The sequence below is a fragment of the Carassius gibelio genome, chromosome B22 (assembly GCF_023724105.1).
Source record: "Carassius gibelio isolate Cgi1373 ecotype wild population from Czech Republic chromosome B22, carGib1.2-hapl.c, whole genome shotgun sequence".
In the NCBI taxonomy this organism is placed as follows: domain Eukaryota; kingdom Metazoa; phylum Chordata; class Actinopteri; order Cypriniformes; family Cyprinidae; genus Carassius; species Carassius gibelio.
Genome location: NC_068417.1, coordinates 34,096,858 through 34,121,019, shown reverse-complemented (window position 1 = coordinate 34,121,019; position 24,162 = coordinate 34,096,858). Strand labels below are relative to the sequence as shown.

Sequence of the window (24,162 nt, the reverse complement as noted above, 5' to 3'; positions counted from 1 at the left end):
TACCCAGTATGATATGTATATGGAGAATATGGAGCACAAGAACAGAACAGACCGGGCATACATAATGCCAGGTTCACACACACTGTCTGTGGTGCATTGTTTTGTTTTTTTTATGTTCTTTTTTGCCACATCTCTAGACATTTTTTCATACCTCTACTTAGTGATTATTTTGACTTATGTCTGTTCTAGAGACATGTTAAAACTTCTTGATAGAGCTCTAATTGTTTTTCTTTGGTGATATGTTTCAAATTCACACTGAATGCATTTATGACTGTAAAGCTTGTCTGGGTGTTTCGAAATCGCAAAATTCATCAAATTGGCCATATTGCACAGCCCTACTGTGAAGTAAAGGCAAAAATGGAACTACTGTAAAATCACTGCAATGATAATCCTTGTTTGCATACCTGTCCTATATCAGTGTTCTGAAGTCATGCATTTGGATATTTGAAAACTAGTCATCGTGTTGTGCCAGGTTTGATGTCAGTGACACCAAAAGCGGTTCTTGCAAGTCTCGTAACTGAGGGCAATTCACAAAGTTTGAAAATCCTGTTCATTGTGTATTCATTATGCTTGAGTGCACACTATAAACCTGACATTACTCATCCTCATGAATTAAAGATGTGGGAGTATCTGTGTCCTTGATTTTTTTTTTTTTTTTTTCTGTGCCTGTAGAATCTTTATGTATGAATAAATGTCTTTGTCTTGCTTATAGCACACATTTGCTGTGTGTGTGTGTGTGTGTGTTATTGCCTGTGTAAGCTGTCTCTGTCCCTCAGTTATAGTTGCACAGGCTTTGACTACTGTCAGCCTGCATTATCCTCTGAAACCACTGCTGTGGGCCACTGCCAAAGGTCTAAAAGTAGTCATACACACACGCTCTCACAATCCTCTGAGTCCCTCTAATACACAACCCATTACTTCTCATCATCTTCGCCACTTTAATATCTATAACTGATGGTCGAGGCTTGCGTTTTCGACAGGTTTCTTGTCACTCTTCCTCAGGCGAAATTTTTCACGGAGCGTTTAGTGAAGACTGAGTCTAAGCTTCTCACTATCAAAAGTCCCCCAATATAACATTGTTCTGGAAAATTGGTTTCCTGGCTCAGAGCTTGCTCATTTTTCAAAAACAATGCTCTGTAAGCAAAGGAAACATGCTGGAAGACAGGAAGAGGAACCCTAAGGTTAATAGCTTAGTCTCTTCTGTATATGTTTCCAGACAACCATCAATTTGAGCCAGAAGTTGCTCTGTACCTTTTGATAACTTTGACCCAAGAACCAGTGAAGCGTCTAACTGCTTATTATGGCGTCCCTGCTGACGTCTTCACCACGCTCTCTTCATCATGACATATCCATCTGCTTCCAGAACCATCTTAGAAAGCTTTTTCTAACTGCTGCAAGCACCATAAAGTTTTAGGCGACTCCAGATAAAGTGTTATTCTTCCCAAGAGTGTTCTGAAGATTGGCTTTGGTGATACCATTTATCACTATTTGACACTTTGTTAATATTTTTTGAAGATAAGAGGTGATTAAAAATGACTCATGGGAAATGCCATGGCTTCTGACTTGTTTGATGCTTCTGACTTTCGGCCCTCAGTGGTTGATAGATGTGATGGTAAAAGACCTCAGGGGTCTGGTGATGTATCCAAGACAGACATTTGGGTCTCAATACCTGGGTAGTTGATCGTTTAGGAAAAAAACAAAGTAATGTGGCATGCAGCATTGGGTGAAATACAGTTAAGTAAGGGATTACTGCTCATTCTTAGGGAATTTAGTTACCGTTGCATATAAAGTATACTTGTGTTTCATACGTAAATCCTTTAAACATTTCTGAAATCAATATTTGTAATCTAAATTCACCTTCTAAAGATAAAATTGAATGCAGCATTTTTAATGTCAGCTCATTCATTTTTCCTGATTCACAGAGAAACCTTAAATACTCAGATACAGATAAAACAAAATTAAATAAAATCTAAAAAGAGCCTACTTTTGTGTAAACTGAAAATAACATCAAAACTTTGTGATTTTGTAAAATAAACCAAACAAACAGGGTGCACTATATATATATATATATATATATATATATATAATATATATAATATCAAATCAAGATTTGTCTAATTTTCATTTTTGAAAGATGTCCTGCTATGAGGAATTTACCTCAGAAGAACAGCCCGATCTGAAATGGCTTTATTCAGCAGAGAAGATAATTTATGTAATTCATTTTTACCTACATTAATTAACATGCTATTTGTTTTTACATAAACCTGTACAGATTTTACTGGTTGGGCTTTTCCTGAACATCTTGCCTAACTGAAATTAATTGTTTAACTTTTCTTAAGCTTTTTTTTGTTATTCAGATATGTTGTTATTCAGAGAATTTCTTCTTGTTAACCAAGTTTACATTTTTTTATAAAAATAATAATATAATAATAATTAAAGCTAAAAGGCTAAACTATTCTATGTTTGACTCAAATTTAAATAATAAAGAGTTACATTTATATTAAGGTTTATAGGGATTGCAAAATGTAGCCTAATTAGCAATTTGAATAAAGTTACTTAATAAGTAAAATAATTTAAATACAATATCAATGATTTAATTAGTAATTAATAAATATTTGAAAGTAACATGAATCTGCCCCAGAAAAGCTTTGTTTTGTAGGGAAAGACTGTATTGCGGCTAAGAAGTCCCACTTACAAGTTTGCAAATCGCAATTATGACACGCATTGTTCTGCTCTACTAAAGAATAACTTTCACACCATTGTATGTGTTCAAGTACCATGTATTTTATCATGTATTATAAGTACCTAGCACAATATCGATAATAGCATGCTATGGGATATCGATGGATTTGACCACCCTTCATTGTTTTCCACATAATTCTGTGGTAATTACTCACAAATGTCCTTGTTCTTAAAAAAAATAGACTTTGGAAATATCACTTCATTTGCACGTCTCTTTTGATCACTGGCAATTAGATGGGATGTTGCCTTATTGTCGAGACACTGCTTGAATTGGGTTCGATTTGCAGTCTAAGATGTTTTTTAGTACGCCCAAAAAAACCTGCAGCCAGACAATTCATAAACACAAAAAGAAAATGAAGGCAGGCTGTTATGCCATACTCTACAAATGTTCAAGTCAGACTTCACATAGAGGAACAAACTGAAAGAGAAAGATTTGAAATGTTGCCTCTAAATTGCCTCTTTTGTTGTCTACTCTCTCATTCCTGAGCGTAATAAAACATTGAGTTCATGCGCCATTTTATAGTTATATGAATCCCTGTTTTGTGCAGTGTCCTTTCTTTGTGTGGATGTATGTAGCAACTCAAGAATCACAAGGTTCTTTAGAATGAATTTAGATAAGTGTCACAGTTCATCGGTTCTATACACTGAAAAGTGTATATTATTCATATACAGTGAAGATGAAACCCATGAATAAAGAATATGTGGGTCGGAGACGTGTCCTAGCGGGTAGTGCACATGTTTCATGGTAGTCTCAGCCTCAGACACCTACAGTCTGTTCACTGACCATCTCAAACATATTGCTCACAAGAATGCTATGGCTTCTAAAAAAATCTGTTTCAATCTGAACTTCTGGGTGTATCGCTCTGCCTGGAAATAAAGCTGTTTACAAGATAAAACCATTGGTTTATCACTGTATAATGACAAATGCTTCAGCTTATGCAATATAGTGTTTAGTTTGTCTCATTTTTTCATCATTTATTGAAAAACACTACACTTTCCCTTTCATTTTCACCCCTTAGTCTGTATACAGCCATATGTACCCTTTCACCCAAGGGCCCCTTGTTAGCTCTGCAAGCGGCTCTAATTATCTAACAGCATGCCAAGTGTAGTTTGAGTGGATGCGGGCAGTTTTTTGAAGGATGTGAGGGAATCGTGAGCCGTGTGTGTAGTGATGGTAGCTGTTCCAAAAGCCTCCCCCACGCTCATCTGTCAGCCCCGCTGTGCTTGGGAGAGGCAGGATTGAAGTAGAGTCTCAGAGAGAGGCCAGTGAGTCAGTGTCTGTCTGTTGGGGGCCACAGACACCACAAATAGCCTCTCCTGTTTACTGGCTTCTGCTCTCGGAGAGACACCTTCTGTAATACTGGGATGCTTTACAAACCAAATTTATTTTTTAATGGGTTGATATATTTGTATATAGGAATAAATACTGCCACCCAAATATATTTTTCGACTGTTTCTTAGTGACTGATATATATACTGTTAGTACGCTCATTTGTTTAAACAAGCTGTTTCTCTAAATTGCTGATATTTTGTACATCAGTACTGAATATTTTTACTGTTTGTATTACTCCGCACATCTGTTTTTGCAAACATAGAAATCCAACAGCAGTTCAAAGCATTGGAACCAAGGTATTTTTGTTGGCAGGTATGATAATAAACGAAAAAACTTGCAATGTTGTGTCTGAAGTGTCACTTAAGAGACGTAACGTCTTGTTTAGGGAACAGTTCTGGGGTCCCATTTATAAACGTTGCGTATGCCCAAAATGGGCATAGAAAATGCATAAGCAATTTTCCACGCACATATCAGGATTTATAAAAGATAAACTTTACATAAATATATACACAACATACGGACATTCAAGACCATGCGTACGCACTCTTTTTCCTTGAGTGAGAATCGTAATGAAGTAAACAACAATTGTAAAACCTGTTTTAATTTCGATATACACATTTGCATTAAATATTCCACTCTTATTAATAGAGATGATCACTGAAATTGCATAATCATTTCGTAGAAGTAAAAAATTATACGAATTTAGGCATGTTTAGTGGATGCGCTTGATCACTTTTGCTCTGTCATGCTGTTTAATGAGAGTGAGGAGTGCTATAGGTGCACAATAATTCATTTTCAAATTAAACCGCAGATCTCATGTTATGCAAAAACATCAATGATGCACACTTCAATACTGTGGGGGACACTGCTGGATTCGGTGGAAAGGTCTATATCGTCTGGTTTGAATGGGTCCAGTGATTAATATCTTACCGTACAACCACAGCTGCATAGAGGTGTTGGTGCTGTGTGAAGGCATCTCCACAATTTCTATGTAAAAAAAGAAAATAGGCTACTTTGACAGTGACGCGCTGTGTTGGGCAATATTTACACTGCAATAAATATAGACTAAAAGATGTTCACCTTATCAGCAAAACAGCATACATTACATTTTATTCTAATTGTTTAAAACAATTGAAATACTATTTGGCCAGTGGAAAAGAATGATACCAACTATTTTAAACAGTTTTGTTTTCATGGATTTTGATATATTTATGCTAAAACATAAGAATACTGGATGATTTTTACCAATAAAAATTGTGTATGGCACAAATGGCATTCATACTGCTTATCTTATATTTTCTTGATACCTTGTACCATTTACGGTGTTAAATATGGTGTCACGTGGATGGTAATATGCATGGAAATGATATGCAGATGAGAGGTTACGCATAGTAAAACTAGGCGTTGTAAGCTTCATATATGGTTATTTCGGGGAGAGGATGAGGTGGAGATGCATGTACACACATCTTCCCCTGGCTGAGATATATAAAGTACACCAAATGTGCGCATAAATCTGAAAACTTTTGTGCATACACAAAATATAGTTTTTGTGCATACGTACACGTTTAGGATTAAATCTACAGAGAGTTTTATTAATGAGACCCCTGGGGTTTCAATCACAAGTAGGTGTCTTTGATCTAGTGTTGTTATAAAGTGACACACACTGAGTCCTTTACATTCAGTAAGGTAAACATTGACTCGCATTAAAAACATGAATTGGCAGCCGTGAAGTCCTACAGCTACCTAAAAGCATGTAAATAATGGCTTTAGGTCAGTTAAAACATTTAAATTACAGTTTTTAGCATTCTGTTGTTGTGTGATCTGATAGTTTTATCAAAACTAACTGTGGTTGATGGCTTTAGCTGTAAGTTAGAAGTCAGAACCGCTCTAAATGCTCTCTTAACACTAAGATTAAAGCTGCAGTTGGTAACTTTTGACGCTCTAGCGGTTAATAAACAGAACTGCTTGCGGCTTGTGGAAGAACATTGTAGCCGGAACTACTTCTCTCTGTTTATGTCTATGAAGAATCACAAAGGTACTGGGTTACTCCGCCGCGGTACCCCCGAAGCAATCTAAAATAGTCTGAATATAAACACTTATTATAGGTGCACCCTAGTGATTCAGGACAAGCTAAAAACACGGTTTGGAAAATGGATTCATGGTGTACTCGCTTATTATGTTCATTTTGTAAATTTTGAACACAAACAAAGTTACGGACCGCAGCTCTGATTGGTTGTTTCTTACCGGGAGCGATGAATTTCTGCAAATGGCAATAGGACCACTGGGAGGAGCCAGAGGAGCTTGATTTTTTTCACAGATTATCTGTCTCATATTCTACTGTCAGGACATAATGACAGGTTTAACAAATATGTAAAAAAAAAATACATTTTTACAAAAGTTACCTACTGCAGCTTTAACTAAATTTAGAGCTGCAACAAATAGTTATTTTGATAATTGATTAATCTAATGATTATTAGAGTGATTATTTGACTAATCATCAGTTAATTCACCAAATTAATCATTAGGCTTTGATCACTTATTCAGCTTTGGCACTTCGTCAAAATATGGAGTTACCGTATACATATTCTATAGAGCTGCTTTACATGAGAGAATCAAGTTTTAATTCTAACTGAAAGCAACCCTTTCTAAAGAAGCTCCGTCCTCTGCTCTCAGCAGTATTGAGATGTTCACTAACAGTTAAGCGCTTCTTGCGTATATAAAAATTATTTTTACATCTAACCAAGAAAAAATAAATAAATAACTTTTCTAAGAGTTCATCAGGGCCTTTACACATGCCAACATTTTTTGTTTGTAGTTTTCTAAAGCTCTCCAACACTTCTGGTTTGGCTTCGTGAGGGCTGAATTGTGTTACAGTGCCACACTGGTCAAACCTTGCTATTGCAGGCCCTGACATTGGGTCATATGAGATCAAATGACTATTCAACAACAAAACATTTTTGTTGCCAATTGTTTTTGTCAGCTTTTCATTTCAGCCTTTATGCATAACTAAAGCTCTTGCATTTCTTGAAAGTTTTCTTTGTTTTATTGGACGGAATAAAATATTTGTGATGTGGAAAAAATAAAAACTGTGTGAGGCGGTGAGATTGAGACTGCCAGCACGTTCGCTCTCAGAGCACAGCAGGAGGGTTGCCCGGTTGCCAGTGTCTGTGGGCACTGATCTTGTGTCTAATTTCATTTGTTTACTAGACCTCTGTTGTTTGAGCGCTGATCCCGGCCATGTCTTTCTGCGTGTGCACTGTATTGTTAACTTAGCATGACAGCCAGCCGTGTCTTGTAAACACGGCAGCCAGCTGGGTGAGTTTGTATGCGGGCACAAACATATTTGCTCAAGTGTTTGTCTCCCACTACAGACGTCCTAAAGGTTTGCTCTTGTGTCTGTATATCTGCAGGATTTAGTTTCTCCATTTCTGGAGCTCCATATCTTCTGAAACAACCACAAATTTAGAGCATAGGGGATAGTGGGGTAAAGTGTGTCAGTGAGTGAATATGTGCAAACATTAATATGTTATTAAAAAAAAAACACAGCCTTCCCCACTCTCCACGCTTGACACCAATTCCAGATTTTCCACATAAAATAAATTTTCTCTCTTTTTTTGTTTTGTTCTTTTGTTTGGGATATTTTTTGGTTTGTTTGTTTGGCTTTTGAGTTGTTTTGTTTTTCGTTTGGATTAAAAAAAAATGTCTCCTTTTTTTGCACGAGTTTTGGTTTGGTTTGCTTGGTTTTGTGTTATGTTGTGTTTCAGTTTAGTTTTTGTTTGACTGTTTTGTTTTTGTCTGAACATGTTTCGTTTGTGTTTTAGTTTGGGTTTGGTTAGTTGTTTGTTTATATTTAGTTTGTGTGTGTTCTTTTGTTTTTGTACTGTTTTGTTTGGGGGTTTGTTTTGTTTTTTTGCTTTTGTGTTTGAGAGATTTTGTTTAGGCTTGACCTGGTTTTGATTTGCAGTTATTTTGTGACTGTCTGGGGTTTGGTTAGCATTTAGTTTTGACATTTTTGTGTTTGTTTGAACTTTTTTTTGTTGGTTGGTTTGTTTTGGTTTGATTTTGTGTTCCGTTTTGTTTTTTACTTTTAGTTTTTAACTTTTAGTTTTTTGTTTATTTTTTCAATTTCTGTTAGTTTTGTTCGAGTTTTGGTTTGTTTAAGTTATGCTTGGGTTTTAGTTTTGTCATTTCTAATTTCTGAATCCGTTTTTGTCAATGTTAGGACAGGAATTTCTCCAGTGTCTAGTGATCTCTACAACCACAGACTACAGTACCCAAGATGTGTCATTAGTATAGTTTTGAATGAGGAAAATGCAACACTCAATTTGGCAACACTTTTGGTAAAGTACCTAATTGGTAAAGTCAGCGGATCATTGCAGCTGCCGTAATCAGTCCTAGTTGCTATAAAAACAGTAAGCATTTTTTTTAATGCTATTTGAGTAAAATAAACAACATTTATGATACAATTGTTGTCAGATTTCATCGGGGACTTCAGATATGAAAACTTGGAGACCAATTAGAATTTGATGATGTTTCCCCGTTCAAAGAGATAGGAGATGCACTTGAATGCCCGAGAGGCATTTCAAAGATGGCCGCTGAGTGACATGACTTGGCTAAAAGGGACTTTGCTACAATCCTCTACTGTCCTGCAGACTTCAGTTCCAACACTGCTCCAACACCTGCCTGGAATTATCAAGTAACCCTGAACAACCTTGTTTATCTGGTACAAGTGTGTTATTTGGGGTTGGAGCTGAAATTCACAGGACGGCAGCAGCTCTCCAGCAGCAGACCTTTGTGCTATTATAATTTATCATTTAGATCTGACTCGGTGGCAAACCTCTATTCCCTCGAAGAATGTCTATGTGGTAGTTAGCTAGACAGTATTATTCTCTGCTCTACTCTGTTACATTTTCTGTCTCAAGTCTATGTACCTGAATATGCTGTTTGTGGGAGTCTGACAAGTGTCATATAGATCAGCTCAATGTCTAGTCTCCATCTAATGTGTCCATATGTGCAAATAGGGTTTATTTTTTTCTGAAGAAGCAAGACATGTTTATTTGCTGGAAGTGTGTTGACCTTGTCACATGCGTTGTGTGTGACAGGAACAGCTCTGTTCTCTTACAACCTGACAGCTGTAAGCTCCAATGAGCAATGTGTGCAAGTCTGTCTCTCCCTCTGTCATTTTTAGTTGTGTTTGCCAAGTCAAGCTTCACTTTTGCTACAAAGGGTTTGATATTTATTAAAAAAAAATGTCAGTTTGTCAGAGCTTTGAATTTGTGGGCAGCACTCTGGCGTTTTGGTTAAAAGTGATTTGGGCATCCAGAGTCCTGTCTTTCCTAATCCTGATCTTATTACAATAAAGAAAGTTTTAGCTTTGACTGACCCTTGATTTGCAGCAGGGATGCATGGAAGGAGGAATTGCAGGACTTTTCTCTCCTTCTTTTTTTCCCCAGTGTGTGTTATAACGAGTGCAGATGACAGTGCGTGCTGGATGTCAGGACGTTTTGCTGCATGTTCGCTGTGGTTGTCATGAGTGGCAGATTCTGCTATAGAGCGGACAGGTTCCTTCCTGGACAACTCTCATCAGTCTATCACAAAATAATATGCCTACAAATGTTGCCCCACAAGTAGTTTTACTAGAGCGGGGTCAGTGAAGACTGTGAAAAATAATAATACATAATAATAATACATCTTTCTTAGTAAACTTTTAACCCCAAGTTACTCCTAGAACACAAGTGATATATAAAGTGCTGTCAATCAATTCAATTAATTTCTGAAATGAATCGCGATTAAACATGAATAATTCAACCTAACATTATAGTGTTTAAATATACTTTTATTTTGCAAATATTTAATATGCAATCTTTAAATTAATGTAAAAACCACAAAGACAGTGTATTTTTTATATTTGTGTAATAATTTTTTTTTTTTTTTTTTTTTTTTTTTTTAATGACTGAAGGCCAGTATCTCTGATACCAACACTACTGATGTCCCTCTAAATTGTTTTCCCACAAATATTGAACCATTGACTATAGCCATAAAACATTACAGTATAATTGAGATATTAGTTTCAGCTGCCGCTGCTCAATGTGACGAGGATCTGACACAGTATTTTATCTCAAATCTCTTTACCTTTTCTGACCCATTTCAGGTCTTTAAGTCTCTAGTTGTGAGATGACGAGTTGAATGATAAGTGAGACATTTCAGAGACATGTTCTTAATGTAACTCATATATAATATATTACATGCATGTACAGTTTTAAGACAGATTTAATCGCCCTTTTGGTAACTTCATGACTTAACTGACCACAACATTGCATGCACATGGTTTCATTCACCCTTTTCGATATGAAATGATACAGGCTCCAGCACGCGCTAAACGAAAAGACATTCTGCGACTGAAAAAAAGAAACAAAATGCCGCTATGTTGTATGCACTGTTGGGAAAGTTCACTTTCTACATGAACTAGTTCAAAGTTCAATTAACAAATTTTAAAAGTAACTAGTTCAGTTCAAAGTTCAAACTACAAAATGCGAGCTATTATTTTTCAAAATTATTGCCACAGCCCATATAGAATCACAGACAGCAATTATTTTATCAGTTTTAACAATGAAGCTATGCATCAGATTTCATCTTCATATCCAATTTTGAATCCTTATCCAACCAGGGTTTACATTAGCATTGAGGGGACAGCATTTCCCCCTTGTTGCTTTAATGCTTTGTCTCCCATTCTCACCGACCTTGTCATAAACATCATAAAATTCTTTTAAATGACCATACGCCTTCTTGCTACATGCTGCTGTCGCCTCCGTGTTTTTTTTTTTTTTCTGATGACGTGTGCGACACTGGTGGCTGGTGTTGCCAGATTGGGTGTTTTCCGCTACATATTAAGACCCGTTTACGGTGTGTTTTAGCCGGGTTTTCGCCTGGAAGGCTCTATAGAAATCTGGCACCCTATTGAACGAAGTTAACCTGAGAGAGCGTGCCGTTCACAGACACCAGAATGAACGAGTTCACAGTAACGTTCATCAGGCATTAATACAGCACGTTCAGTTCACGTTCACCCAAAATATGAACGAGTTCATGAACTATCCTTCAATGAACGCGTTCAGGCACAACACTGGTTGTATGTGTATATAACACAAGATCAACTTCTTATTTATTGAACTGTTTACTGAAAATATTTTAATCCCTTTATTTTTTTCATAACTAAGTTTACGCATATAACTGATAGCCATTCATTCATTCATTCACTTATGACGTGCCATTCCAACCCAAAACTTTCTTACACATAAAACAAAAATCTTTCCATTAGAACAAAAGCATTTTGTAAACCCAATACCAATGTTTAAAATAATCTGACACTCATCTGTTCAAGTTCACTATTTCACATTTTGTCTGTGGTGTTTTGGAAAAAAAATATTTTCAATTTATTAGGTCATAAATTGATGTCAGTTGCCCACATATCCAAACTGCCCATCCCAGGACAGCACCCTAATGGTGCCACTGCTTGAGATGTTTTTCTTTTCTTTTTTTTTTTCTTTTTTTAAGTGTCAGTGCACATGCTACTTTAGCAGCTATATAGCAATGCCCTGCTAACCACCCACAACAGCCTGAACCTCATTCTTCTGTCTTGCAGGATCTCTAGGGCTGCGTCTGTGCTGCTGTCGGATCCTTGCTTCCAGCTTCGCTCCATCCAGTACCTGCTTGGAGAAGGAGATGCCGGAGCTGCCAGTGCCGACAGCAAACACTTCTCTCTGCACACATGTAAGCCTGGACTAAACACGTGCCTTCTTACCCATCCTAATGCATAATCAGCAGGATCTTAAATTTAGTCGACATTTGTATTTGTCACATTGCATTCTTTGATACACAGAGTTTTATGGTCTAAATATACTCCTATTTCTTAGAATAGCCTTCCGTATCCAGTGACGTTTTGTGTTCTTAAATTGTCTCCTGCTCCACCAGTTCACTCAGCTCTGATTTCAAAAACTTATATCAAATCCATGCAGTGATTGAGATGCATTATAATTATAATCTACTATAACTGGCCTATATATATACTTTATTAGGTACACCTTGCTAGTACCGGGTTGGGCCCATTGACATGATAGCATCACTCAGTTGCTGCACATCCATGATGCAAATCTCCCGTTCCCCCACATCCCAAAACTTCTCTGTTGGATTGAGGTCTGATAGAGATCCCAGTAGATCAGCAGTTTCTGAAGTACTCAGACAAGCCTGTCTGGTACCTACAACATTTCCACGTTCAAAATCACTTAAATCCTCTTTCTTCCCCATTTTGAACTTCAGCAAGTCGTCTTCACCAAATATTTTATTTTATTGTTAAGCATTTTATTTATTTATTAGTATTTTCTATTGTCAGGTTTTAGAGCTCAAATTATAATTATGGCTTACAGTCATTTGAGAATTAATAATGCTGTTAATCACATATCAGTGTTTGGGGAGAAAATCCTACATGTCCTAAAAGAAGAAAATATCAGACTTTTTTTTTTTTTTTTTTTTTTACTGGTCAGAGCGCTTGATTGTTAAATCAATCAAATAATGTATCCGCTACATTAAAACTATGTATGTTATATATATATACAGTATTGTTCAAAATAATAGCAGTACAATGTGACTAACCAGAATAATCAAGGTTTTTCGTATATTTTTTATTGCTACGTGGCAAACAAGTTACCAGTAGGTTCAGTAGATTCTCAGAAAACAAATGAGACCCAGCATTCATGATATGCACGCTCTTAAGGCTGTGCAATTGGGCAATTAGTTGAATTAGTTGAAAGGGGTGTGTTCAAAAAAATAGCAGTGTGGCATTCAATCACTGAGGTCATCAATTTTGTGAAGAAACAGGTGTGAATCAGGTGGCCCCTATTTAAGGATGAAGCCAACACTTGTTGAACATGCATTTGAAAGCTGAGGAAAATGGGTCGTTCAAGACATTGTTCAGAAGAACAGCGTACTTTGATTAAAAAGTTGATTAGAGAGGGGAAAACCTATAAAGAGGTGCAAAAAATGATAGGCTGTTCAGCTAAAATGATCTCCAATGCCTTAAAATGGAGAGCAAAACCAGAGAGACGTGGAAGAAAACGGAAGACAACCATCAAAATGGATAGAAGAATAACCAGAATGTCAAAGGCTCAGCCAATGATCACCTCCAGGATGATCAAAGACAGTCTGGAGTTACCTGTAAGTACTGTGACAGTTAGAAGACGTCTGTGTGAAGCTAATCTATTTTCAAGAATCCCCCGCAAAGTCCCTCTGTTAAAAAAAAGGCATGTGCAGAAGAGGTTACAATTTGCCAAAGAACACATCAACTGGCCTAAAGAGAAATGGAGGAACATTTTGTGGACTGATGAGAGTAAAATTGTTCTTTTTGGGTCCAAGGGCCACAGGCAGTGTGTGAGACGACCCCCAAACTCTGAATTCAAGCCACAGTACACAGTGAAGACAGTGAAGCATGGAGGTGCAAGCATCATGATATGGGCATGTTTCTCCTACTATGGTGTTGGGCCTATTTATCGCATACCAGGGATCATGGATCAGTTTGCATATGTTAAAATACTTGAAGAGGTCATGTTGCCCTATGCTGAAGAGGACATGCCCTTGAAATGGTTGTTTCAACAAGACAATGACCCAAAACACACTAGTAAACGGGCAAAGTCTTGGTTCCAAACCAACAAAATTAATGTTATGGAGTGGCCAGCCCAATCTCCAGACCTTAATCCAATTGAGAACTTGTGGGGTGATATCAAAAATGCTGTTTCTGAAGCAAAGCCAAGAAATGTGAATGAATTGTGGAATGTTGTTAAAGAATCATGGAGTGGAATAACAGCTGAGAGGTGCCACAAGTTGGTTGACTCCATGCCACACAGATGTCAAGCAGTTTTAAAAAACTGTGGTCATACAACTAAATATTAGTTTAGTGATTCACAGGATTGCTAAATCCCAGAAAAAAAAAATGTTTGTACAAAATAGTTTTGAGTTTGTACAGTCAAAGGTAGACACTGCTATTTTTTTTTGAACACACCCCTTTCAACTAATTGCCCAATTGCACAGCCTTAAGAGCGTGCATATCATGAATGCTGGGTCTTGTTTGTTTTCTGACAATCTACTGAACCTACTGGTAATTATAAAATATACTAAAAACCTTGATTATTCTGGTTAGTCACATTGTACTGCTATTATTTTGAACAATACTGTATATATGTGTGTGTGTGTGTGTGTGTGTGTGTGTGTGTGTGTGTGTATGTATATATATATATATATATATATATATATATATATATATATATATATATATATATATATATATATATATATATAAAATTGAATACAAACTACAGTATCTATAATGAAAAGTGTTAAAATATATTTTAAAACGTTTTTCTTTTTTGTGTGCATATATTATGTTAATTTATCTTACATCATATATATATAATGTGCATTGCAGTATCCATGAAACTGACATCAGGAAATTCTCTCCCAACTGTACTGCAGTGTAAATCGATTCGTCCAGCACTGAAGCCCAGGTCTGCTCTAACTATACAGACCCTCCACTCCAATCCACAGCTGACGCTTTACTGTAAAAATCCTTGATTAATTATTTACACTAAGTGGATACATTTCCATCTCCAGTGTGCCCACACTTCTAAACGGCTCTGCTTGAGGAGAGAGTCCAGCATAACAACCAGCTCTTTAGGCATTCCAGAGCAACACTGAGAGTTTGTTTACAGAATTTGAAAGGAGAGCATTTCTGATACTCCTTTCAAAAACTTTACGAGAGTTTTTAGACTCTTAGTGTATCTTTGTGTACATCGATGTCTGGCTTTCTTTTGGCACTGGATATCAATTAGTAGTAGGAAACTGATTCATAGATGCGTTGCAATTTTTTTTTTTTTCTCTCAAAGGATTCTGGAATTACTTAAAATTTATTATAATTTGATCATGTAAATTATTAATAATTGGTTATTTAAATTAAAAACAGGTGTACTACTACACTGCTTTTTGGTAGCTAAAATTATGTATACAAATATATATTGTCAAAATGGACACATGCAATTAATGTATTCAGTTTAACACGTTAAAAATGTTTAATGCAATTACATATGAGGTCATCTCGGGTCTTTGTTAGTTCATGGACCTCAGGGAACATAATTTTTAATTCATAGTATTTATTTGCAATAATATAGCGATACAAAGTAATGCATTGCGATGTTTAAATTTTGTTAATAAGAACATTAAGCATAATAATGAATTAAAAATGAAAAATGACTAGCTGGGAATGTTTTTGAATGTTGGTGTACAGTTTTACACTCAAGATTTTTCACTCCTGAAGTTCAAATCAGAAAATATTCAATCGTTCCTCTGTATCACAAAATTTGATTAGAAATTATCATCAAACTTAAACAAAAAAACTTAACGGACAAAAAAAACCCTTAAAATTATCAGAATAATTATTATTTTATATTACCAACAAAATCATGAATTTAAGACAAATATTTGTACTAGAACAAACCACCTTAAATAACCAACGATTTGTAACATTTTGCAAACAATTGTTAATAGTGTAGAGATGAAGCTTTCAAACCTAGAAGCTTTCTGTTAGCCATGTTTGCGTTACCAACTTTATCCTGCTAAGAAATCTTTTACCAGCACACAAAAATTTATAATCACATAAATTTCCAATGAAATTATTGGATTTTGCTCACGAAAGTTTGCCAAGTAACAGGAAATCTGACCAAATCTTAAGCGAAGAGAATCAGTCTGGAATCGTATCGTAATTCTTTGAATCAAATAAATCACAAGTTACAGGTTTCAGACTAGGTCAACAGAAATCAGATTTCCAAGTTTCCACGCTCAGGTTGATTTCGGTCTTTGTTGTTCTTTATCATCTAAACTCTTCATTCAGACTGGTTTTCCTCACACTGCCCATTCCGCTCAGCTCTTCTGGACAGCATGGTGTGAATCTCCAGGCTCGCGAGCAAGAATCTGGTCTATCTGGTAGTCATGGAGACAGAGGGTCGCCATGGACACCATGTCCGGCCTTAGTTCGTGTCTGTCCCTGCTTTCACAGACGCCCCGCTCCTCCCCACCTCCTCTGTTTCCACCACTAAATTGGGTCATTGTTATCAGACTCCATTCCTGAGATCAGATTGGTTTGGAATTGTCACTGGGCCTTTTTCAGCCTGTTGCGTAAAGACTCAAGGGACACATTACAGGCCCACCAACATCTGAACCCAGTTGAGCAGCATGACATGGTTTACTCAAGTGAACAGGGACACTCTGAGCCTCGGGACTTGTTTTTAGGAAACGTCATTAGATGTAACTGGGTTACACATTTGTGTCTTTGTCGAGGTTCCAGGCTAAAACGAGAATGACAGTGGTTAGAATAGCCACTACTATGATTCTTGTGCTATTTTAGAAGTATGGAGAATATATAAACTGGTGTTTTTATATCACAATGGTTGATAATATAATAGCAATTTTTTAAACTTAATCAGACAGGTTTTAAAGTCAGATAAGCATCAGAGATTGCCCTTTAATAATAGTTACTGAGAGGAATGTTGATATTTGGAGTGACAGTGAATCAATTCCATTCATTGGGTTTTGATTTAATTTAGTCATTTTTAGGTCAATACCCAGCTGATTTCTTTTGGTCAACATGATTAACCTAAACCCGTTGCGTCATCTGCTTGGAGAAATATTTTCCATCAATTGATTCCAGATTGCATGGATTTGGGAAATTATTGGATTTCACCTGGGAAAGTTTGGGTGAAATCCAGTTGAGAATAAATCTGGAAACAGATTATTTGAATCACATGAATTATGTCATTACTCACCCTCAGGTCATCCGAAATGTAGATGAGTTTGATTCTTGATCATATTTGGAGAAATGTAGCATTAAATCACTTGCTCATCAGTTGATCATCTGCAGTGAATGGGTGCCGTCAAAATGAGTCCAAACAGCTGATGAAAAACATCACAATAATCCAAAACTAAAACACAAAACTCCAGTCAATGATTTGTTAAGAGAAAAGTGAAATGAAGAAACACCTGGAATATATCTTAATAAACTGTCAGTTTTTCATGGCAAAAATCTGCTGATCCTAATGCGGTTTCCATCATGAACAAATAGTAACCTTTATAATAATAGTATTTCATTCGATATGTTAATGCATTCAATATGTCAATACTTTTTGTATACATTAATTCGTTTGTTTAACCATTCTATCTGATTATTAGACAGACTACTATCCATATTAGACAGAAGTGTTACTCAAGCGCTGCCTTTCTCAGCACCATCAAAATAAAAGTCCCACCTCGAACACATCGGCCAAGCCAATATTTGAAAAATGACAAATATTCGATCACTACTCAGAACATAAAGTATGCAGTAAGAAGTGCCCTAGTATTTCTTAGAGTCAATGAAGCGGAAAAAAAAGTTACTTTGCCATGCTATTTCACTTCTCTTCTCCTTTCTTCATTTTTATGTATACTTTCTCCCTCAGCTCTTTAGAAAACTGCAAACGAAGGGCAGGTGCTGCCTGAGCAGCATTAATTAGTATGTGGAAATATGTCCACGCTTCATTATTTCTCGTCTCTGCCAATATCAGATGTTGTGTTATCAAATCAAAACTGCTATGCTCCCTCACTCTAGCAATGTCACATCTAAGTGCTACTGTCTTTATTTTATAGATCATTATTAATGCACTTGGACAAACTTTCTCTCAGTAGCAAGTCCAAGTCTGCAGGGTGTTTTAAATGTGAAAAACACTGATAGCATATTATGTGAGAAGTCTAATGGAAAACTAAGTGAAGTAGAAGTTGGCATCCTGATACTGGCATCGTTCCCTGAGCCACTGCTGATATTGTTATTGTGCTGTTTATTCCCCTGGTCTTTAAAAGCAATTTTAGATAGAAAATGTTTATCTTTTAGATATTTTTAGATATCAAATTAATACAGTTAAAACATGAAATATGAAATTAGAATATAAAAAAGTAAATCAGAATATATAGTTATAAATCTGAATATATAAGTGTAACCAGAATATAAAGAAATGAATCAGAATATATAGCTATAAATCTGAATATATAAATGTAACCAGAATATAAATAAGTAAATCAGAATATATAGTTATAAATCTGAATATATAAATGTAACCAGAATATAAAGAAGTAAATCAGAATATATAGTTATAAATCTGAATATGTAAATCTAACCAGAATATAAAGAAGTAAATCAGAATAAATAGTTATAAATCTGAATATGTAAATCTAACCAGCATATAAAGAAGTAAATCAGTAAATATAGTTATAAATCTGAATATGTAAATCTAACCAGCATATAAAGAAGTAAATCAGTAAATATAGTTATAAATCTGAATATGTAAATCTAACCAGCATATAAAGAAGTAAATCAGTAAATATAGTTATAAATCTGAATATGTAAATGCAAATCAGAATATATATGTTGTAACAGTCCATTAAATATTGTAGCCGCGGTACACACAAAAATCAAATGGAACGTCTGTCTGTACGTTCTGTGTTTATATGTTTCATTAGCCCAGCCAGCAACGATAACAAACATTCAGATGAAACATGAAATACAACAAGATTGGCGAGAATAGTTGTGTTTTTGTGTGCGTGTAAACAGTGAAGCACATTGAATGAATACAAGATTAGTCTCACCGGTATGCAATGAGAGATAGCAGAGTATTTTCTTTAAGTCTAACTGTTCAAAGTCCTCAAAGGTGAGTAATCCAAACAAAAAAAAATAGTAAAAAGAGAAATACTCCATAAAGAGACAGCAGACTTAATGAGTTAAATCACATTTTGCGATAACAGATTTAGAGCTCCAACACATTAATACATAAGGGAAAATAAAAGCATATAGGGATAGTAAAGCGTTCTTAGTTTTATAGAACACCATTTTAAATATAAAAACCCCAATATGTTGCCACGCTACAAAATTATAGTTCTGAATTAATAAATTCTGATTTACAGTCATCTATCAAACTTACAGTACAACTATATTTTCTGGTTTACTTCATTGCATATATTCATGATTTACATTTACATATTCAGTTTTGTGTCTATTCATTCAGATTAATGTTATATGTTACATTGTATTATAAATTTTGAAATGTAAATTTATTCTATACAAAATTTTAAATATATTACATACTACTACTACTTCTACTACTACTACTACTACTAATAATAATATTATTATTATTATTATTATTATTATTATTATTATTGTTACATAAATTCATTTTGCAATAGCAGAATTCAGAATTAAATCTGAAAGTCATTTTGAAAAGAGATCTCAGTCCATGCTGTCATGCTCAGATTGCCAGAGGGCTGAAGGACTTGCATGTACACACAGCTACAGCAGCCATATATAATGAATGAGTGCTGGAGGCAGTGCAGATTCATTAGCCGCATTTCCACTGTCGGGCCAGTGCGAGCCAGGGCTTAAAGCGGGCCGGGTGGGGCTCATAGCCTCGGGCCAGTAGCACCGAGGCCAGAGTAGCGCAGGGTTTCCACAGGGGAGCTTGAAGCTCCGCTGCTCGTCACTAAAACACGCCCTTTACACGCCTCTCAGAACAACGTCATGCAACCTCATTATTTCACTAACAAAGAGAAGTTATCAGAAAACTAAGAAATAAGTCACTGGAACATGCGCGATCACAAAACGAACATGATAAAAGCGGCAGTTTGTTTGCATGCTTTGTTATTCAAATTCAAAAGCATGGATGTTTTAACTATAGAATAAGTGATACATTGATCATAATGATTTAATTTATCAAGACTCAAAATTAATCGCACATAATACACTTTATATTTTATTTATTTATTTATTTTTAACGCTTATGAAAATAGCCTGCTTATTCAGTAGAGTCTGTTTCTGTTTATTTGTAGTCACAGTGGCCTATACGTCACATTAAGAATGAATGATATCTTTATTTTTATAAAGGATCCCGAACAAAAACATTATTATATTTTTATAATAGGCAACATGAGCTAAACTCTCGAGACGAGGCTTGTGATAGATAATATAAGTTAGTAAATACACGATTGTGATAGAGAATAAGAAGCTGACGTCTGATTTCTTCAAGCGGTCATATTTTCCATGTTTAATGTTAATGCCCAGCGTGCATAGTCTTTTACATCGCTTATAAATATTTCTGCCCTGTATGGTGATTATAATCCACATTGGATCAAGTACAAACACTCGCTGCTGACTGAAAGTGAGTTTTGAGCTCAACTTATTTAAATAAAGCGTTTAATGCTGGCGTTATAGTGGCTATCTTTCTGAAATGATCCACAGCGCAGACTCTCTATTTTTATAAAAGCTCCCAAACAAAAATAATTATTATATTTTGATGATATGCAACGTGGAGCTAAACTCACGAAACGAGACGACAGATAAAATGTTACTTAATAAATACACAATTGTGATAGAGAATAAGATGCTGACGTCTGATTTCTCCAAGCGGTCATATTTAACATGTTTACTGTGTAACGTTAATGTTTATCGTGCATAGTCTTTTACATCGCTTATAAATATTTCTGCCTTGTTTAGTGATTGTAATCCACATCGGATCAAGTTATTTCAATCACTCGCTGCTGACTAAGAGTGAGTTTTGAGCTCAACTGATTTTAAAAAGTCTTTAATGCTGGTGTTAAAGTTGTTTTCTTTCTGAAATGATCCGCGCTGACGCTCTCCAGATGCGGAGAAACTCCGCCTTTGTTCGTAACCCCTCCTCTAGCCCCAGCTGGCCCGCTTTGGCCCAAGGATTTCGTCGGGCCGAAAAAACCTGGCCGTTGGCCCCGAGGAAGCCCCGACGAGGCACGATCAAGCCCCGGAAGTGACAGTGGAAACGCGACTGGCCCTGGCACGCACTAGCACGCCCGGTCCTAGCTCGATAGTGGAAACACGGCTATTGTGCCGGCCGACATTTATACCAAAGAAAACAGAGGAACAGAGAGAGTAATGAGGAAAGGCGGGCCGTAGGTGGTCCGCATTAGCACTTCAAAGGGTATGTCCATCGTCAAGCACTCGAAACGACCTGTGCACAATCTAATGACAGGTCAAAATACCACAGCCTTCCTCAAACCAGCGCAGCAGGACCGTCCCGCCTCATTATCCCAGTGCCTTTGACGGAGCTTCCAGAGGGATGCTAATAGCCATAATGACAATCAGCCGTGCTCCTATCACAAGGCCGTCTGGTTTGAATGGGATGCGGCATTGATCCAGCTGCACGGCTTTTGACATGGATCCTCCAGGACGAGTCGAAGGACTAATTAATGTCTAGATGGCGTGGGAAAGATTCCCGGTGCTCCTCTGAAGAACTGTGCTGTGTGTGGGAGGCTCGTGGAAAGTTACTTGTGTGGCCCATTCAAGAGTTGTTTTAGCCAAAATTCTGTCATTATTTACTCCCCTTCATTGCATCCCAGACCCATTGGCCTTAGATCTTTTATGAGAGAAAATAATATATATTGGAGAAGGTTGGCGCTTCTTTTTATAATGGGAACTATAAAGCACTTAAGTTATCCATTACACTTATGCACTATATTCCAAATCTGCTGAAGCCTTACAGTAGAATAGTGTGAGAAAAATTATATTTGTTAGTATGTTTTGTTAGCTACAATACAATGTGGCGTGTCATTTAATTAAAATAAAGTGCATCAAAATGTGTCCAATATTTTAAAATTGTAAAATACACTTATGCAGTGTGGCAAGTTACTATGACTCCTTTATATTTTAAATAGTGCTGTCAATCGATTAAAAAAAATTAACTAATTAATCGCACAATTTTTTAAAATTAATCGCGATTAATCGCGATTAATCGCAATTAAAAGACTGAAACTTTTTGGATATGTAAATGTCAAATGTAAATAATTAATGTAAACTCAAGACAAAGAAATTATTTAAATTCAAAATATGATTGTTTATTGGAATTTTTGTTTAACTTGTAACACAGATTTTCTCATGTAAACAACATACCTGCAATAAACCATCAATATCCTCCAAATTAACTGTTGGCTTGAAAGCCATATTTATTACAAAAATAAAAACACAGGCATGTAAGTGCCATTTGAATTTCAAAACAATCAATGCCAATAAAAAACAAAAATGATTTCCATGTTGAATTCTAAGTGGACTGCAAAAAAATTCCAAAGTATAGTCATTGCCAGTGCTTTAAGTGGGCCAGTACGCACTGGTACTCAGTACCGCCACTTCCAAATATAGGTCTTGAGCATACCGCCACCTCTCCGTGCGCCCAGAACGTGCTTGTAGCGTACCGGTACGCTCATTTGGACATCTGTTTTAATAGAGGTTTTAATCTTTTACCTGCACTGCCGATTTTCAGAGCGCCCTTCACAATGCAAGCTTCCCAATTCATCCCACCCAGAGCAGAAACTACATTACCCATTCACCCTTAAGTTATACAAGTGAATAGCGCATGTGTCGCTTTTCCCACTGTTAAGTGTCAACAACTCAACGTGGCCGGAGAAGGTGTGTGAAACTCGTTGTGAGTTATACTAAAGCAAAATCTTGAGTATTTATTGTCTGATAAACATTAAAAACTGTCTGCGGAGGTTGAGTCGTCCTGCAGCCCCCGCTGGCTGTTCATTGGCTGCAGCATCTTTTTTCTAAGTTCTAAAAAAATACCGTAGACGGCAAAGCACAAATTTAGATATTCATTTATCTAATTAATCTATAGCCTATGCACAAAGACAATATGATCTTTTGTCCCCTTTTTGTTTTAAAGCTTGATGAAGAGAGGGAGCGCAAGTTGCTGCAGCTGAGGAGGACAGTGATGCACGTGTACAGGAGTGATTGACAGTTCGTGGCACTGTGTACAAAAAATACTCCGCTACACAATTATTTCGTTATTTTCGTTTAAGCTTATTAACGTTAGCATTACAGAAAGGTCTGATTTACGCACTGTTACAGTCATTGTTTTTTGTTTTTTAAACAATGACATTTGAGTTCATGATTTTAATGTTGCTGTTTCTTGTGGCAGACTAAATGAAGAGTAATGTTTCTTGTGGCAGACTGAAGAGTAATCCGGCAGAGTTTTATACTGAAACTTTCCGTCTAAAAGTCCTTCCTTGGTCTTATCCATATTTCTTTGCACGTTGAACACACATGGCCACAACTGGAAATTAAAAAAAACTGCAACCGCGTTAATTGCATTATTTTTTTTTAACGCGTTAAATATTTCAAATTAATCGAATGCGTTAACGCGCTAATTTTGACAGCACTAATTTTAAATAATGTATTATATTAAAATAATATATATATATATATATATATATATATATATGTATGTGTGTGTGTATATATATATGTATGTATATATATATATATACACACACACACACACACACACACACTGTATTGTATTGATATGTAACAGTGTAAAAAATAGTATCTGATGACAAAATTATGATGAAATTTATGCCGCTTCTTCGTTAACTAGACGAGACTGGACTATAATGTTATTTGATGACTACCAGACATTCAATATGCATCCTATATGCTGTTGTCCTTCAAAATGTGCGTCCCTGTCATTGGATTGTGATCGGATTGGGCCGTTTGCATATCTAGTCAGTATAGCAGCCGCGGTGGATGGATAGGCTAATAAAACGTGAACTAGTGATCTGAAACAATGGCCTCAGCACCTGAAGGAGTAGGGATAAGGTGACCAGATGTCCCGTTTTTCCCGGGAGTCACAATTCGTTGTCGATTAACATAGTTACTGAAGGTGGGATAGGCGAAATCACGCTGATAGAAGTGCCCACTCTCGCGCGCGCTCCACTTCCTCAGTTCAAACATACAGAGCGCGATCAGTTCTCAGCGCTCAAACACACACACACAGCAGTCCAAATGTTTATAGTGTAGAGTATCTCATGTAAATACAGTCGGTTATGGATTAAGTGAATGTGAACAGGTGGGTGAAAACTGAACGTGTGTCAGTATTTCATGCATGCCTTCCATCTTAAAGGGACAGCATTCCAAATTAAATACCTATGTCTTTAATTGTAACCAA

At 36.3% G+C, this 24,162-nt stretch overlaps 1 protein-coding gene across 2 annotated transcripts in view; it reads left to right on the top strand.

Moving 5' to 3' along the window:
- Window positions 1-24,162, top strand: part of LOC127987483 (E3 ubiquitin-protein ligase RNF123) — a 129,198-nt gene that overhangs the window by 75,406 nt on the left and 29,630 nt on the right. For both annotated transcript variants that reach the window (XM_052589823.1, XM_052589822.1), the window contains exon 36: window positions 11,715-11,842. In XM_052589823.1, the coding sequence (XP_052445783.1) occupies window positions 11,715-11,842 (128 nt within the window). The remainder of the gene's footprint in view (window positions 1-11,714; window positions 11,843-24,162) is intronic.